Source organism: Apteryx mantelli, chromosome 1 (assembly GCF_036417845.1).
Source record: "Apteryx mantelli isolate bAptMan1 chromosome 1, bAptMan1.hap1, whole genome shotgun sequence".
NCBI classification, from domain to species: domain Eukaryota; kingdom Metazoa; phylum Chordata; class Aves; order Apterygiformes; family Apterygidae; genus Apteryx; species Apteryx mantelli.
The window spans coordinates 146,799,581-146,817,358 of record NC_089978.1 but is presented as its reverse complement, the minus strand read 5'-3'; the positions used below and the strand labels follow the sequence as shown (position 1 = coordinate 146,817,358).

Genomic DNA, 17,778 nt, shown 5'->3' with positions numbered 1-17,778 from the left:
AAGACATCATGGGAAGACTTTTTTTCCCTACCAGCTCTAGTAAGGAATACTACTAGCTCAGGGACTGAACAGTCTGGATTTAACATAGAATAACAAGGTATTTATAAAGAGAAACACAAGATCCTGTGGTGTATCCTAGGTCATAACAGGGCATCGGAGGAGCTGAATCAAAACTGTGCACCAGATGCCTGTGAATAAAACTTGCACTTTTTGCATGAAGGCCTGCAGAACTAAAGGCTAAAATTAGCGAAGGGAAACAACTGGCACAGTTCTCTTGGTAGCTTCGAAAGATAAAATTCCGTTTTGTACATAATCAGTAGTACAGTGTTCTTTCTTTTTTGTTTTTTGGCTCTCTTCATTTATGACTACTTTCCTTAACCTCTTTCTCTATTGCAACAGAGCACTGTAGATGAAGAATCTGAATATAGCCTGCTGCCCACATCAACTGAGCCTGTAAAAGGGAAGGTAAGTGTGTGTTTGCTCTGACCACTGCTGAATCTGCTAAAATGTGACATTCTTGTTTATGCTTGTTTGTTTGGGGGGGGGGGGGAAATCAGGGTCATGACCTGGAGCAAATAAATAACTTCCCTTGCCAGAAACTTTTTCAAGCTAAACATTCAACAAATCTGTTTGAGATATGCATATGCTGACGTGCATACAGAGGTATATTTAAACCTTAGTGCAAAGCTAGTTTCTTATTGCTTCTGAACAGTCACAAAATACAGGAGCTTGATAAATTGCCTTTTGAGAAGGATCAGAGGCTGAAGATAGGACTACATCTTCCAATTTCTCTTCCATTTTTCATCATTCACACTACATATGGTCAAATGCAGCTGAGTAAGTGTCACTTCAGGAGTTCCTTCCAGCCATCTTCAGATGAAACTCTTCACGGCTAAACAACAAATAAGTTGTGTGCATTTTGGGATAGGGGAGAGCCAGGCAGCATCTTCTCTCCATGTGGCAGAGCTCAAGCTGGAGCTGCCCTACTGTGTCTGCTGAGGGAAACAGCCTTGTGTGGCAGGTGCCAGACGCTGGGTGAATGCTCTGTCTCAGTGTGACTGCGTGCTTGCAAGCAGAAGAGAAAATGCTGCCCCCCTTTCCCCCCCCCCCCCCATCCCCTGCCCTGCCCTGCCGGTCTCACCTATTTTTCCCCTTCTTATCTAGCTGGAACCAACAGATCTGTTGCAAATGTCATGTTAAAATTTGGATTATTCTACCTCTTCCTGTATCTGTTCTGTCTGTTAGGGATATGAACTTTTCTGGGCAAAATACAACAGATGTATTTGTATAACTGTTAATATTATGTTATGCAGATGCAACTGTTGGGGGAGGAATTTTGTTGGTCTTTGGGTATTAATGTATTAAACATGACTGAATAATATCAGCACTCTCCACTTTTTTTAATTAGCAGCTCCACTGCTCTAAACAGTGGAGTGAGGGACCCAGCTTCTGCACTGAACCTCTCAGGACGCGACCCTCAGATATTTCATGCTGGTGTCTTACACCCCTGCTAGGTAAGACCTGCTGGTAATGACTATTTTTCTGTCTCTCTCTTCTGAAATATAGTAAGAGTTGATAGATGATCTAGAACAGTCTTATTGGCACTAAATGCAGGGTATTGAAATGAATTGTAATAGAAATTGTTCTTCACACGGTGCTCCTCACCAACAGAGCCTCTGCTCGAGCCTAAGTGAGAATCCAGACAGTGCGGAAAAACTATTTTGGCTTTAGTTTATTTTTTACATGTGATTCGTGAGGCTCGATCATGTTTATAAAGCTCTCAAAGGCCTAAAAGGGTGGCTTCCTGTGAGTCCACCAGAAGTCCCCAAAAGCTTAAGAACTGTTGGTATAAATCATACATCCAAATGTATTCCTGACAAGACACTTGCCAGCCTGTGTTAACAGGCCTTGAGCTACGTTATTCCCATTCAGCTGGTAAACTGTTGCACAGTGAGACAGCAAGTGATGTCCTGCTGCTTTGCTACTGAGCTGAGGTCAATCCCGGTAAAAACTCAAACAGATGACACAGCTCCCAAGGCTGAACTAATTGTATTTGTTCACCTATCTCCTGCATTCATAAGCTGTTCAGACTTCCCTGCATCTCTCTAAAAAAAATTACCAATTGTACTAAAAGCAACCATTGATTCATATGGTTTGTAGGACCACGGAAATGCAGAGCAAACTTGGGATTTTGTAAGCAGTGTGTTTCTTCCAGCAGTAAGCTAGTACAACACAGGTAGTGTCTGAGAACAGCAAAACTACAAAATTCTCAAATGCAATTCTATGCTAAGCTGGGGAAAATGGAAGATGATGTTACTTGATTGCACGTGCTCTTTAAAAGAATGCTCTGTTGCTTCAGAACGGCTGTTTCCATGCACAGGCTTGGAGGGTAGTTACAACTTGCTGTAACGTCACACTTCAGCCACAAATAAGGCAGGTGTTTATGGCTTGCACCAATGAAACGCTGCTACAAAAATGACCTCAATAAATTATCCCACCCTCTTCTGCCACATAAACCAATTATGACACCAAAGTTGTCGCAGACAGAAGTTTCTATAACCTGATGGTATCCCCAGCTCCAGGTGTTGAAGACTATCTATAAAATAGGTTAGAACAGGTGGGCACCTCACCTAGCTCTTTCTTGCCAAGATAGAGCTGCCTTATAAATCAGTATTATGATGGTTTGCCTCTTATTTTAGACTTGCAGGCAAAAACCTCACATAAAACGCTACACGTAAGTTTACCTATGACCACCATTCTTCATACTTGTATCTCTTAACAGATGCTCTGACCTTGGAAACCTCATGCCCAAATAACTCTCCTGTGCCCATCTGGCATCCCCGCTATAAGTGGAGCTCTGGCAGCTGCACATCTGAGAATTGCAGTCTGGGACATGGGTCCACTCTGGATGTGACATCAATTGGGTGGAAGTAAGATGGCAAAATAACCTCTTTGGGGTAAAGGACAGAGGAGTTCACATGACATAGCACTTTCCAGGAGAAAGATGCATCCCCAGCACATGCTAAGTTCAACATTAGGGCATTGCTTTTAGGAAATACTGGACATTGAGTGGTCAGCTAGGGGCATTTCTGGGTAATGCTTTGTTTCTTGAAGAATCTGTATCTCACAAGATTAATATTAGAACCTTTTACTGACACTCTCAGTGCAATCACCTGCCAAACATGGTGATGGTATTCCCATTTCTTGCTGGAGAACTGAGGCATAAGGTAGGCATTCTTGTGGCTATTTTCAGTATTTAACTCAAAACTGACATTGACATTTAGGAGCCAAAATCCTATTGGATTTGAATAATAAAAGTTTGTTTTTGCGGAGTTTAGGACAGGAATGCTGAAATCCTGCCTATCAGGCTGCCTCCTTAAACTTTTCAAATAGAGATTGAAGCGTTTAAGCCTATGAGAGATCCCTAATTATTGTAGGTGAATACTTAGAAAGAAAGATAAGAATGCTGCTGAAGAGGCAGAAGCAGGCCGTGTGCAGTAAAAATCTTGGCAGCTCTTGAAGCTTTTGCCACTGATTTTTTTTTTTTTTTTTTTTTTTTTCCCCCCCCTGTAGGGCTGGGCAGCCTGGAGGAGGTTGGAAGAAGGATTGGTGTTGATTCTTGCTGTTTGGGGGAGGAGGAATTGTAATGAACTTGTATTTCTCTGGGAGACCAGCTGTCTGACTGTATAAATAATGGTTAATTCAGTTGTTATGTGCTTAAGGAAAAAAGGCAATATATTTCAGTGTTGTTTGGGCAATATGCAAATAAAGTGTGTATTACCAGGTGGAAAATATGCTCTGCTGGTAACTGTACTGATGCAGATCTTCCTGTTTCCATTACAATGATGGACTCTTCACTTGCTGAGGTGAGTACTCTCTCTAACACCCCAGATGTAGTTTTGAATGGGTTCAAGCATTTAGTGCCTTACAAAGAACCAGATTTTGAGCAACTATAAATTGGCACTGCTCCAAGGTAAATGGAACAGGTGTCAGTCAGCAGGGTGCTGTGATACCTTGTCTTATATGGGGCAATCCCTTCCTTTTGGGCACACTCCAGGAATACTATAGCTGCAGATCCAAGTGTCTTGATGTTCATGTCTGTCTGGGTCATGCTCCTAGCTAGGAGCTACTTGCTAAGGAATATTTTAAATATGGCTTCAAGGCTTGAGCTAGTGCTGCTTCTGCAGTAATAATCAGCCCTGCTGGAGAAGTCTGAGTGACTTTGCTCTATCCACCTGTAAGAAATCACAGGATGTTTTACTTTTGAATACTGCCTTCTGTGCACTTTCTTGCACAGCTACCATTTAACAGCTGGGGGGGAAAAAAAAAGAAACAAAAAACCCCTGCCTTTGCTGTATAAAAGACCTTCCCTCAGCTGGTATGTTCCCTGCTGGATTGGATCTCGGATCTGTCGGTGCACTCCCTCCCAGGGCTGAGCTGTGGGTCAGCTGGCACGTGAGGACAGCCAGCCAAGCCTCCGCTCAGCATGCTTAGTCCCGTTCCATGCTCAGTACCAGTGTTCACTGTGGAAATCTAGTCCTCGCTCAGCCACTCAGGCATGTTTCAACTGGCATTGCAGACACCAGTACGGGTGCTGCTGGTGATGATAGGAGACTATGGGTCAGTGGTTTCCGTGAACCTGGAAATAACCTTTTCAACACCAATGAGCAGGTAGCCTCGGGCCTACCCTGGCTGATGTGTCACCTGTAACTGCAGCAGTCACCCTGTCGTGGTGGCAAATCAAGGCAGGAAGTGCAGTGAGGATAAAAAGTAAGAGTGATGGGGACTGTCTGTGGTTACAGCACACTGCTCAGTAATGGGTATAGGTGAACTGCTTGCTCGCACTGCTGCTTCTTAAGCTGCCTTAAAAAGGATAATCTTAAGGGCTCTTGCTTTACCCAGTGCTTCTGGAAAGTGACAGCCCTGAAAAGTTCTTTGAAATGCCCATGCTTAATCATTCTGAAGCTTTCTGTAATTCCAGGTAGGCTCAGAAGTGTCCTTTTCCTTTTTTGACCCCCCCCCCCCCGCCTTCTATAATCCCTTCATGTGAATATTGTGGAGGGGAAAATGAAAATAGTAAAGCTTTTCCTAAAGAAAAGGCAAACGGGCTGTGTCCAGTACCTAGTCTAAAAACTGTGACGTGCAGCAAAATTTGAATATCCTTGTTTAATAGGAAAAGTCTCCCTAGGCTTTTTATCACACTGTGGTTGCAGATGTGTTTGATCAGATCGAGCCTTTCAGCATGTAAGTAACTCGGGTTATTTCATCAAAGCATTATCACTGTAGGAGTTATAGGGCTGTTAAATAAGGGAGTTCTTGTGACAGCCAGATGAGGATTGGGCTTTTTATGTTTGTTTCAATTTAGAAATGTGAAAGTTAAATCACAGTCCTGAAAAACATATGCTAGATCTTCAAAATATTAATGCTTGTTTGGGGGAAGTTATACAAGATTCTTGCCAGAATTTCTCTGCTGTGTGTAGAGAACAGTGAAATGATCCAAGGATCCACTGATCTAAGGGATGGGGGGGAAAAGTGATTAGGATTCTGCTGCAGGATCTTAACTGACACAATCCTTTAACTAGGAGCAAGGACCCTCTGAAATCAAACTTCATTAGCAAATCCAGAGCGTGGATTGCTTCTCTTTTTAAGCATACCTCCCACAATCCAGCAGGGAGCTCGCAATGCTAATAGCTAGTATAGGGTTTTAAAAACTGGATTGAAGATTTTCCTTCATTGCAAACAGAAATCACTGACATTGATTACCTGCAGAAGGAGAGAACATGTAGAATAATACCTGTTGCTTTGTTCAGTTCCAGGTTGTGTCAGGTTTTAGTGGGAGGGAAGTTGGGGGAGCAGATTTCTTCTTTTTTAGTTTTTTTTCATTCCTATATGCCACTTGTCTTTCCTTCTTTCCTTTCCGAATATTCCTTTAGCCCTAATGGTCTGAACAGGGCAAATGCAATTCTGTACTTCCTTCAGCTTAATAGAGAATTCAAATAAGAATAAAAATAGCCTGGATTTGCATTAGAGGAAACATCCGGCTGGCTGGTGCGAGGTTCAGTGAGTACAGATGACCTCTGATGTGGGGGAGAGGGAAAGAGAAAGCACTCGCTGATGCTGGGAGCAGCCAGCGCTCTTCAAAGTGCCCAGTGCCTTGGTTACCTGCTTTTCAGCTTTGCTGGGTAGCCTATTTTTTTTTCACTGCATAAATGCTGCTTTTCTAGGCCTTCTGAGGACATGGTGTAGCAGAACATAGATGATCACTCATTAACTGACTGATGTGACTTTTTTTTTTTTTTTTTCCCTTGGGGGGGGGGGAGGGGTGCCCCCTTCCTCCTCTCCCCCAGATAGTGGTCTGGGAAACCTGCTATGTAGGAAGGCACCCAAAGCTGGTTAGGCCCAGACTTTCTCTGCTCGAAGACAGGGTTCGCCCCCCTTCCCCTTTTCAGCTGCGGGTGGTGTTCTTCATCACAAGTTCTTGCTGAGTTAGTCTTTGAACCTCCATTTCGCCTTGTATTTAATGCTCGCTGGTAACGAGCGTAGAAATAATCACTGGATGCTGTAAAGAGAGAGAATCTGTCACTTGAATAAGTAAACTGAAATTATGTGGGGGAAAGCAGGAAGAAGGATGTTTCCCTCTCAGCATATTAATATACTTAAGAGGATGTTGTCAGGTCCAAAACTGTAATGTAGCAGGTAAAAGAACACAAGCAAAACTACTTATAAGCCTTTAACCACTGAAATCCTGAAGGCCTGAAGCCTTCTGAACTGGCTAGGTGATTGCTATATTTAATATTAAAAATGAGTGTCCTCCAAAGATGAACACTGAAATTTACAACACAAAATGCAAGTTTCTCGTGTTCCAAGTCATCTGTTCAGTCAAAACAGTAATGCTTTTAACTACCTAAATGAGTCATGTATCCATAGCTGTGTGAAACTCTGCGTACCCCACTTGTAGTTCAAGACCTTGAAAACAGGTTAAAAATACAAACTAAATTTACATTTACTTTGATGGAGAGCATTAGGATAAAAAGGTGGTGCAGTTAACATGTACTTTATCTTTTGAAAATGTGTGTTAGAAACAAAGCATGAAGCCAAAATTTCTCAGAAATACCATATTTAGAAATACAAGATTTCTGCCGAAACAATTATCACTCCTAAGTGGTATTATGCTATCACTTAGGTGATGATATCATGTTAAGCTACATTTTATGTGTACTGGTGATTATAGACTAACAGATGACCCTGCAGCCTCTTACCGTCTAGTTTTTCTCTGCTGAAATGTTCAGGTACAGTTGAAGGAATTATTAAAACCTTGACATACAAATTTTCTACTAGCAAAGCAGCCCTTTTCCTGATACTAACTCTTCTCTCTTTCCTTTAAGACGGACAGTGCAGAGCCATCAATACCAGTGAGCCTGATCCTGTCCAGGTCAGGTTTTGTGCAAGTTTTTAAATGCCTCTGTCTGGATCATATAATACATACGAGTAACTGAAAAAGAATTTTGTTTTGGCAGCGATCACTCAACATCACCCGAAGAAGTTGTTCTTGTATCCTCCTCAGAAAGCATCACAGCAGTAACAGGTGAGCCCTTAGCCTAGGGCACAGGGATCTGTGAATTTTGTGCTGAAAGCTTTGAAATCGATGCCCTCAGGTCTGCGCATTTCCTGACCAATAAGTGCTCTTTCTGTTGGCTCATGTTATAGACTATCTCATTATGGAGGAAAAACCACCTGAGCGCTTGCATGCAAAAGAGGAAGATGTGCCAATTTCTGCAGCAATGGAGAAAAATAGCAGTAAGAATCCAGCTGGTGCTACATCAGGTACAGTGACTGCTGCAGCCACATGGGCATTCATACAGTGAGGAAACACTTGCTTCCAACACATCTTTGAAGTGAGGAAGTTGAATAAGAACGATCACTTAATGACAGCTCATGAATTTTTGTTGTTGCAAATACTTGGGCCTGCAAGTGCTCCCAAGCCTACCTGAAATTTGTGAATCGGGATAAGACTCTGCCTGCTTGCAGGAGGCTGGTGGCCTGCAGCACTGCCAAAGGTAAACAAGAAATAACTTAGTGAAGTTGTGGTGCTTGCTCAGCTGGCTGAACACTGTGCAGGTACTAAACTCCAGGCAATTTTGGAAGGAGAGAGAATGTTTTCATGGGTTTTTAAAAGCTTGGTTACAGGTAATTAGATTAAGTAGCATTTTCCCTTTTCTGCTCTTTCAAAGCTGATACTCAAAACATGAGAAACTGGGATGGGCCAGGAGGGGAAATGAGGATAGAGACTTTTGTGAATGCTTCTGTCTTTCCCAATGGCCGTATACAGCCAGAAAAATTATTCATGCTAGATCTGATGGTGCTTCTCTTTCACTGAAAGACTAAAAGCAAAACTAAACTGGAGTGCCTGTGTATCTGAGCTATTTTTAAAAAAGCTGATCTGAGTACACAGTATAGAATATGCAAGAATGCTTGTTCGTAACCACCTTCTTAACCTTTACCTAAATATAAAATTTTTGTCATCACTTCTTGTTTGTTTTTGTTTCTTTCTTTAGTACTAATCTTCCTGAAGTCTAATTCAGTCCCCTGACTTAAATATTTTTTCTTTCTACTAATTTGCCTCTGCAGATAATTTTCATATGTGGTATGGGTGCCTTTGGCAGGGAGGAAACAGATATGCAAAACAGACCAGAACGGGTCCAAATAGCTTTGAAGTCTGAGATCCTGCTCCCTGTTGTATGCCACCAAATAGGAAGTGTTTCTAGTATTTAGTATTAAAATGGAGTTATGGATGAATCTACGTTTGTGGTTTTTAATAGTACCATACAATGCTTTCTCAAGTTGCTTAGGATACAGGTCAGATATGTAGGGCTGCTGCAGTAGCAACAAAATCAGCAGCAACAAAAGGGAGCACTAGGAAAAGGGTGCTGTTAATGTAAAAGATGAAGAGAAAGCACTTCTAATCTGAAACTCTGTTTTTCCCCTCTTGTTGCCATTTCTTTGACCTGTATTCATGTATGTATGACTATATAAACAAATATAACTTTTAGAACATTTAGAAGGTTTTTTTAAATAGCTACCAGAGTTACTGCTACAGGAGAAATTAATGTGACTCTTGGAGATTTTCTTCAGTTTCAGGGGGGGGGTAATATATATATATTTTTTATATTTTAATAACTGTATGTCTGGAGGTTATTTTTCTCTGCTTTAAAGTTTTTATAAATTTGGATACTTGAAAGTTTGTGGTGCATTTAGGCTGGCATCATCAGTTGCCGAACTTACCAGTTTGTTACCACTGAACTTTGGGCAAAGAGTTCTTTTGTTGGCTCTGTTGGCACCCTAATAGCCCTTTTTGAGGTACAAGGGGACAGCGCAAGTGTTGGAACATGTTCCAAGCCCCTCTTCAAGCATCCCGACTACATGCTTTTCAAAACATGGTTTTACTTGAGCTCCTTTGTAACAGTAGCTGTAGTAGATTCTGTTTTTTGACTTCTTTCATGCTGGGGACATTCGATGCAGAGAACTACAAACACTATTTCTCCTGTTGGTTTGTGCATGGGGAATTTTTATTTATTTATTTATTTACTTTACATATTCCTGTCCTTCTAGAAGTCAAAAAAACCAATCAGTTGTAAACTGTCTCTTTAAACAAACAAACAAAAACCTGCTGGTAGCAAAAGCATGGAAACTTCATCATTTATTCATCCACTTCTGGCTGTAGTTGCTCTAGTTGAATTGCAAGTATTATAGTAGTACTATACTATAATAATTACAATTCAGCTAGAGCAACTATAGCCAGAATGAACATTCTCACTTCAGATATGTAACGCTTCTTACTGTCACTTATCAAGCCAAGATATTGTATTATCACACTTCTTCCTTTGTACCTTTATGGTGTTCTTTGCTGCTGCCTCTCTTCTTTCATGTCTTCTCTTGGTAATTGCTGCAACTTGTTTTAGACCTCTTGGTCAATGGCTAGTACACTGGGTGTTGGTGCATTGGAGGCTTTTTTTTGTTTTGTTTAATCATTACATTTGGTTTCTGGAATGTTTCTTCCCAGGGACTGATCTGACCAAGAAGGAATTTTGCCCTGTGATAGAAGAACAAAAACCATCTCAAAATGTTTTAAAGCAAGACCTGGTAAGAGTGCTGGTGACACAAAACCATCCAACTCCTTTGCCTGAGCAGTGACAAAGAGCAATACTGCAGGAGGGAAGAGGGCCTCTCCTGTGTTTTCTGTGACTGTTCCCTTGGTATAATTACTCTCTGATGTGCCTTTAGGAGATGGACCAAGAAAAGGAAACCAATAAGGAGCAGAGTGAGGAAGCACCAGCTGTGGTTCCCAGTAGGAAAGGTAGGAGGTTCTGGCTGAACACGTTCACATAACTCTTTGGAGCACATGCCTTTACACAGCTCTTAATACAGGTGACAAAGTGGTCTAGAGAGCTGTTTGGGCACAAGTTATTACAGAGTGTGTGTGTGTGGTGGTTTGTGTGGGTTTTATTTGGTGGGGGGAATTGTAGCTGCAGTCAGAAATCAAAATGGGTGAGAAGCGGAGGAAGGGAGCGCTGAGATGTTATGCAGAAACCTGCTTCTCCAACTCCTACAGATACTAATCTAACCAGCTCCATCCTCCTCCAGATAGGAGGGAGAATTCCTTAGGAGCTGCTAAGGAGTTAAGATATCTGAAACTGAGTACTGGCATGCTTGTCCTCCCCAAAGTTTTATAAAGCAGCTTTCTTTACACTAGCTAGTGTGTGGGGTGATGTGATATAACAAGCAGCGAGATGTTTCTACTGAACTACACTTGGACATCTCCATTCTTACAGCCACCTCACCTCTTGGAGTTCAGTAAAAGCTAGTGATGTAGTAAGTTGTGTGACAACCTGAACCTGTGGGCTGGGAACTTAAATTAAAACCTAGAAGTATTTGTTTTTGAACTAATTAGCTGCCAGTTGAAGCCAAATAACTTCTGAGGCTTTATTTAAGTGACACTGCTGTACTGTCTTACTGATGTTCTGGCCCTAATGTACTCCAAGGTACACAAATTGTTTTTACTTTCAAGAGCTTAATCCAGGAAATCTTAAGTGACTTCTGTTGGGGCTTCATAGATTTTTACAAACTGTTTAGTGTTTTTTTTGTTTTCTTAGTTTTTGTCTGAAAACTCTTTTTTTTTTTTTTCCCCCTCTTCTCAGGGAGCTCACCCACTGCCGGTGGCATTAAAGGAGATAAAACAAAGCAAAATGACCCGTAAGTGTGTTTGACTTTCAATGATCACCTGCATGTATAATTTAAAGCTGCAGTCTGTTACATAACTGTTCCTCCTTATCCTACAGTGACTCTCCTAACGAGAAAGAGGTGGAGGTAAGTCTCAGCTGCTTGTATCTTTAAACACTTCGGACAAAATATCTTGTAGATAAGTACTGATTAATATCTTTTTCTATATAAAAGACTGATGTTGAGTAGCTTGAACTTGATGGATTTCTGTAAGCTAGCTTCTGAAATCTGTCTTTCAGAGCCCTGTTGGCATAAATGATAATCTGCCATATTCAGTTGAAATTTCTGAAGGGATGAGATGGATGGAAGTGGAAATCTGTAAAAATGACTGAAGCATTTGTCACTACAAAAAAAATTGTTTCCAAGTGTGAAGGAGCATAGTTGTGGCCTCCTCCCAGACAGAATGTGCTGATTTAAGACAATTTTGTCTAAGAACACAGATGGCACGCTGCACACTGCCAGGAGATTACCTGTTCTGGCTGCAGACAGTTCCCCTGTCACTACACATGGGAGGACTGGCAAAAATGCTGGCTTTGGGGTGTAAAGTCTGCTGCTAGGGATGTAGGCCATATTTGCTTTCTCCTCCGTATCTCCTATAACTGTATTCATGGCGTATATTCCTAACTGTATACAAATCTACTTAATAGACTTCTGCATCACTTGGTCTGTTCTGAAATCTCTTCCTTTTCCACAACAGGCTGAATTTCTGAGGTTGTCTTTAGGTTTTAAGTGTGACTTGTTTACCTTGGACAAGAGAGTGAAGCTTGAAGAAAGATCCCGAGATCTGGCTGAAGAAAATTTGAAAAAGGAAATCACAAATGGCTTAAAGCTGCTAGAGGTTAGCATTGGCTGAGGCTAGTAGGGTGGATGGAATGAATGGTTGTCAAAGTGTTTCTTTTTGATATAACTTTGTTTTTAGGTTTTCTTTATGGTAAGCAGGTCTGAACTAAGCTCTTAAGTGATGCACTTCAAATGCTAAATCCTTCTCACATATTTTAACGGTAGTCATCTTCATCCAAACATGTTGTATATCCAGGCAGTGGGGAATTTTTCTATTGCACAGACGTCTGGAAAGAACCTGCGTCTTCAGTTGTCTTTTATACTAGGTAAACTGAAGTCTCTGCCCACTGGAGGTCTGTATCAAGTTACAGTGACTGAGGGTGTTGGATGCTGATCCTGTGACTGTGTGGGCCTGGGGGAAATGCCTTAGTATCATCACTTGGGTTCACCATTCCTTCTCTACTAATTGCTCACATTGTTATATTTTGTCTTACCAATGTGCCTCCTAGGCTTTAGTTTCTTTGTGTGAAGAAGATAACCAAGCCCAGGAGATTATTAAGAAGTTGCAGAAAAGCTTGCAGTTCCTTAGCCAGTATGCAGCCCGTGTCGCCAGCAGAGCAGAGATGTTAGGAGCTATTAATCAGGTAACCGCTTCCATGTAAATGCATTCCATACAAAGTTAAAGGCTTCTAGATGTAAAACGATAGTAGGGCCTGTTGCTAGACCTCAGATTCCAGAATTGGATTTGGGGATCTTGGTGTGTAACACAGACTGACCAGTACAGTATAGTCCTGACTCTTTCTTTTCGGATCACTGCTTGTGTTATTACTACTAGGAATCCTAGGCACTGTGAGAGTAGGATAGGACTACATTGCACTAGCATAGTACAAAAACACACAACAAAAATATGGTCCTCGTGAAAGATTTTTGCAGGAGAGGGATGTACGCTGTAGACAGTACAAAAAAGCAATGCAGTAACAGTTTCAATGCACTAATGATAATTCCCTGCCTTATGGAAGGGGTTGTTATGGGCTTTGGAGAATGCTAATAAGCTAAATGTATTGAAACAGAGAGATCTGCTCAAACATTATGATGTGTAACTGTGTGTAATGCAGAATAGCAGCATGAAAATATGGCTTGGCAACACTAGCAAGTGTGTGGTGGCAGCTGAGATTGTAGATGACAGAATGAGATGATGAGGGATTGCAAAGGCTCAGAAAATGAAAATTTTCATCTCTTCTAGAATAAGGGGAATCACTGGAGAAAGGCAAAGACCTTTGTAACCTGGGCATGTGTTGAGATAGATTGCAGTAAAACTTTGAAGGGGTGGACAAAAATTGAGGATGTTATAGCATCATTATGCAAGATAAATAGATACTTGGGGGGGGGGATTCTTCTCAAAATCTAACCATGATTCAGTTCCTCAAAGAGTCACTCTTCTTTCTTCCTACTGCTGTGTTGCACTCGCTCTGTTAGGAGAGCCGTGTCAGCAAGGCTGTGGAAGTAATGATTCAACACGTGGAAAACTTGAAGCGCATGTACGCAAAAGAACATGCAGAACTTGAGGAGCTGAAACAGGTCCTGCTTCAGAATGAAAGATCATTTAGTTCTCTTGGAGATCGAGGTAACTTGGAAAAGCTGCTTAGCCTTCTCCCCTTCTAGGGTTTGCCAGACAGACCTTTGTTTAATTGAAGCTCAGTGCCATATGTGGGAGGTGTTATATTACTGCTCTATCTCATTTTCTAAAAATAGAGGAAAAATCAACAATATGCTAATAGTACTAGAAATGATCTTTGAAACTAGACTTGTATGCAAACTGTCATGAATCTCTGGGGAGGGGGGAAAAAAAGAAAAATATCACAAATACGCAGTAGAGGTCCGGCTTTTAGAGAATGCAGCGTGTGTGACAACCTTACTCCTTATGAGTGGTAAATTTGGGTGCTTTCTCATACTGGAGCTTTCCCACTGGCTATTTCTAGGTATCTGAGTTTTGATCCCTCTGAATTGTTCTTACAGATGCCTCCTGTAGGAATCACAGACTCCTTAAGTGCAGGTGCTCTGAATTTTACCCTTTAAGCAGATGGTACAGTGGTCAGCTTTTCAGATAACACTGTGCGCTTGTGGTTTTGCCAGAAGTAATCGATTCTTCTGTAGAGCAGGGCATGTATTTTAAAAAATAGAAAGAGCAATCTTAGACACACCAGTAATACCCTCTCAGGAGTGTTCTGAATCACATGCTATCCCTTCCTTTTTGACTACAAGCTGCTACTGTCTATAAGAGATTAGCCTGTAACAGGACGTTGACTTGATAATACTAGAATATACTTAATGATAGCAACAGAAATTAATCCTTGCAGAGGATGCATAGTGATGCATGAATATTATCAACTCAACTAATGAAACAAAGCTTTTCTCTGAAATCTTTGAGTACTTAGAGTACTTTCCACTTAAAGTACTCAAACAGATATTGCAAAAAGTCAGACCTTTAATTGCAAGTAAAGCTCACTGCTTTTCAACTTTCATTCCTTTCAGTTTATCATGTTTGATCTTTTCACAGATGAATCTACAAATAAAAAGCTACCAAATTCTCTTAACTTCAAGGTATGGCCCTATAGCTTAACATAAAATTCTGTGTGTGTTCTTTACTTTTGTGCTTTTTATTTGCCTTGTCGTGCCCTGGTGCTCTGTGGCATGTGCTTGACTTGGTGGTTTTTTGTTTCATAATACAGGCTGATCTCATCAAACATGAGCATATATTTTTCACCACCACCCCCAGCAGAGAACTGCATATGGTCCCGCTTACAGTAGCTGAAGCATTCACAGAAGCCCAAATGGTTATGCTTTCATGTAGTGGTTAAGAAATATTGTTCACATGTAGGTTCTCTGGTGTTTCAGAAGATGGGTTCAGCACAGTGAGCTGAAAATAGGTGGGAGCAGTTCAAACTGACTGCAGGGACTCCTGTGAGCATTGTTATGTGAATTTGGACACTTGCTTTAATTTGGCATTTTCTGGAAGCTGTCTATCCAGACTCCCCTTAGCTTGTTAGGAAGGGAAAAAAAAACTGTTACTGTGAAAAGATACTGCTTTAAAGAATGTGGTTTTGGCTGTGTTTATGGTTTTAATTCTTTCTGTGGCACTTCTTGAACTTAGGCCGAAGAGCTAGTTTTTATACAGTTCATATAAAAACAGATAGTATTTTATGTGATCAGTGAGTAACTGGCTCTTAGGGAATGACTCAGTAATGCCTCTTATTTGTATAGCCACCATCATCCCTACGAAGAGTTAGCCTTGCAACATTGCCTAGGAGTGCTGGAAATGCAGGTATTGGGTTGCCACTGGTAAGTAAGGGGTCCCAAATGGTGAGGCATTTTTACCTTCTCAAAACTGGCTGCATTTAAATGTGAAAATGCAAATGCAGTAAGTGTGTTTAAACTCCTCCTTTAGGCCCAGCTAAATGAAACTGATGGAGATGAAAGGAGTGACAAGTTCAACAGGAGATCAAGCAGTTGGTAAAGTTGCTTAGCTTTGTCTTTGAACAGGATTAAATATTTTTCAGCTCAAACTATGTCTGTATTAAGCAGCTTATGAAGCATCTTGAGGTATAATAATATTTAGGCTATACCTTTCCCATTAGTTTTACATGCTTCAGTAGGTAAAATCTTGGTGACTAAATGTTGGTTGTTTTGTCTGTTTGTTTTAATAAAAGGTGAGAGGGGGAAAAAAAGAGGTGAGACTATATATATATATGCGCACACACACACACACACATACATACACATATATATATACATTGCCTGTCTTGCAGTCCAACTAAAGTATCCAAAAAACCCTAGGCAGCTGGCATTGATAGGTTTGGTTTAAAAAAAAAAAAAAAAAAAAAAGCCTAATTTCAGGCAAACAACTCTGGAATGCATTTGTCCAAAGCCTATCTAAATATAGGCTGCTACTGAATTTCTCATTTGCTGCCAAGTATCTGATATGAATTTAAGGCAAATATGTTAAAACATGACAGGGGACGACTAGGAGCAAAGCAAAATGAGAAGCGTCCTTCACTACAGCGATTCATTAGCACATACTCCTGGGCAGAGTATGAAGATGAACATTCTGAAAAAAAGTAAGTTCAAAAAAAGTTTCCAACAGGGGTGTGTGTGTGGTAGGATTTTGGGGGGGGGGGGGTGTTTTGTTTTTTAACAACTGTTAATTGTCAACCACTTGATCAGGGCTATAAAGTCAAGTTATTGTGTACTCTGTCAAATTTAATGCTTGATGGAAAAGTCTTGGAACTTTTGATACTTGCTTTCAGAAGTAAGGAGTCAGAATCACCTCCTGAAGTACAAGAAGAGAAAGCACAGAAAGAAAGTACCTCTGAAAAAGGGAAATGTTCATCAAAATGGAGCCTAGAGTCAGCGTAAGTCTTCCCATACAAATTGTTACCTGTTAAAGCAGTGGCTGGGTGATGGACATGGGAAGAGGAAGCAAAGCTGTACCTTTAAAAAGTTGGTACTAACAACCAAATAAATTACTCATTCCTGATTAATCTCAGGAGCCAGAGAAGACCCCAACAGGCATTAATTACTAAGCAGTGAGATAAAGGGGAGCTTAGTGGTCCAATACCAGCTCTATTGAGTACTCTCTGATGGCCACAATAGCCAGACTTACTAGGTCATACTAAGATGTACTCTTGTAAAATGATCAGGGATTTATGAAGCCTGTGCAAAGCTTAACAGCAGCTTTGGCAGGAACTGAGGGTCAGGTAGCCATTAAAACTAACTCTAGACTACTCCAACTAATTTCTCTGGCTCTCTCAAGTCAAGGAACAGAGCGCTGTCTTAAAGAAGCATCCCTTGGAAGCCCCTAGACTTAAACTCCTGCATTACAGAAAGAAGTAGGTCATGCTTTCCCTGCAGAGAAATTGTTTATCCTGTGTGAATATTCAACTCTAAGCCTATATTTTGAGCATTTCTGATCAAGGGAAAGATGAGACTACTTCTGCTAGCATGTAAAACGGTGAATAGAGAGCAAGAACAAGTATCAGTTCTTCTTGCTGTTGGACAAAGGATGGAGGTACCTAATTTCATGGAAGGTCTAAGATATGGATGCTCAGTTGAGGAAAGATGCAATGAAACTTAAGGCCAGCACCTTCGGTGCTTCTTACAAGCAAGATAAGTGCTTCATGATCGCAAGACGGCTTTTGTGGGTTTTCTTCTCCCCCCAATTTTTAAGAAAAACTGAACCAATGTATGACTGACTTTTCTCTGCAGGTGCAACTTAATGTCATCATGGGCATCTCATCTCAAGACTTCCTTTGGCAATGCTAACAAAACTCTCTGGGTTTCTGTTTCCATCCTGGTCCTGCTCGCTGCTCTCACAAGCTTCCTCACTGGGTTGTCTCTTCAAAGACCAGCAGATGCAGCACCTGTAGGAACTGGGGACTCCTGGACTTCACTACAGCAACTGTTGTGGCCATATACAGGACTCCAACACAATGGACCACCACCAGTATAACAAAGGTTCTGACTTTCAGTTTGTAAAGCTGCACTTCTGAGTTCATGCTGACTGTATAAGAAGCTGAGATAGTATATTTAAGGCTTTTTTTTTTTTTTTTGAAGCATGACTTGAATTTGAGAAATACTTACTTTTCCCCCCTTTCTGACAAAATAATTATCTTCCAAATGCCTAGAAGAGTCTCAATTCCATTCAAGTTTAGAATAAATCAGTTA

General features: G+C 41.0%; 1 protein-coding gene across 1 annotated transcript in view; it reads left to right on the top strand.

The window, feature by feature from the left end:
- Positions 1 to 17,743, top strand: part of IRAG2 (inositol 1,4,5-triphosphate receptor associated 2) — a 39,712-nt gene extending 21,969 nt beyond the window's left edge. Inside the window, exons 20-39 of the mRNA XM_067294819.1 lie at positions 400 to 465; positions 1,409 to 1,514; positions 2,783 to 2,930; positions 3,785 to 3,866; positions 7,386 to 7,432; positions 7,518 to 7,585; positions 7,708 to 7,824; positions 10,061 to 10,140; positions 10,282 to 10,354; positions 11,196 to 11,250; positions 11,337 to 11,364; positions 11,975 to 12,115; positions 12,567 to 12,701; positions 13,534 to 13,681; positions 14,615 to 14,658; positions 15,319 to 15,396; positions 15,503 to 15,567; positions 16,071 to 16,172; positions 16,362 to 16,466; positions 17,320 to 17,743. Of these exons, the coding sequence (XP_067150920.1) occupies positions 400 to 465; positions 1,409 to 1,514; positions 2,783 to 2,930; positions 3,785 to 3,866; positions 7,386 to 7,432; positions 7,518 to 7,585; positions 7,708 to 7,824; positions 10,061 to 10,140; positions 10,282 to 10,354; positions 11,196 to 11,250; positions 11,337 to 11,364; positions 11,975 to 12,115; positions 12,567 to 12,701; positions 13,534 to 13,681; positions 14,615 to 14,658; positions 15,319 to 15,396; positions 15,503 to 15,567; positions 16,071 to 16,172; positions 16,362 to 16,466; positions 17,320 to 17,563 (1,932 nt within the window). The 3' untranslated portion in view covers positions 17,564 to 17,743. The remainder of the gene's footprint in view (positions 1 to 399; positions 466 to 1,408; positions 1,515 to 2,782; positions 2,931 to 3,784; positions 3,867 to 7,385; positions 7,433 to 7,517; positions 7,586 to 7,707; positions 7,825 to 10,060; positions 10,141 to 10,281; positions 10,355 to 11,195; positions 11,251 to 11,336; positions 11,365 to 11,974; positions 12,116 to 12,566; positions 12,702 to 13,533; positions 13,682 to 14,614; positions 14,659 to 15,318; positions 15,397 to 15,502; positions 15,568 to 16,070; positions 16,173 to 16,361; positions 16,467 to 17,319) is intronic.
- Positions 17,744 to 17,778: the final 35 nt, after the last annotated feature.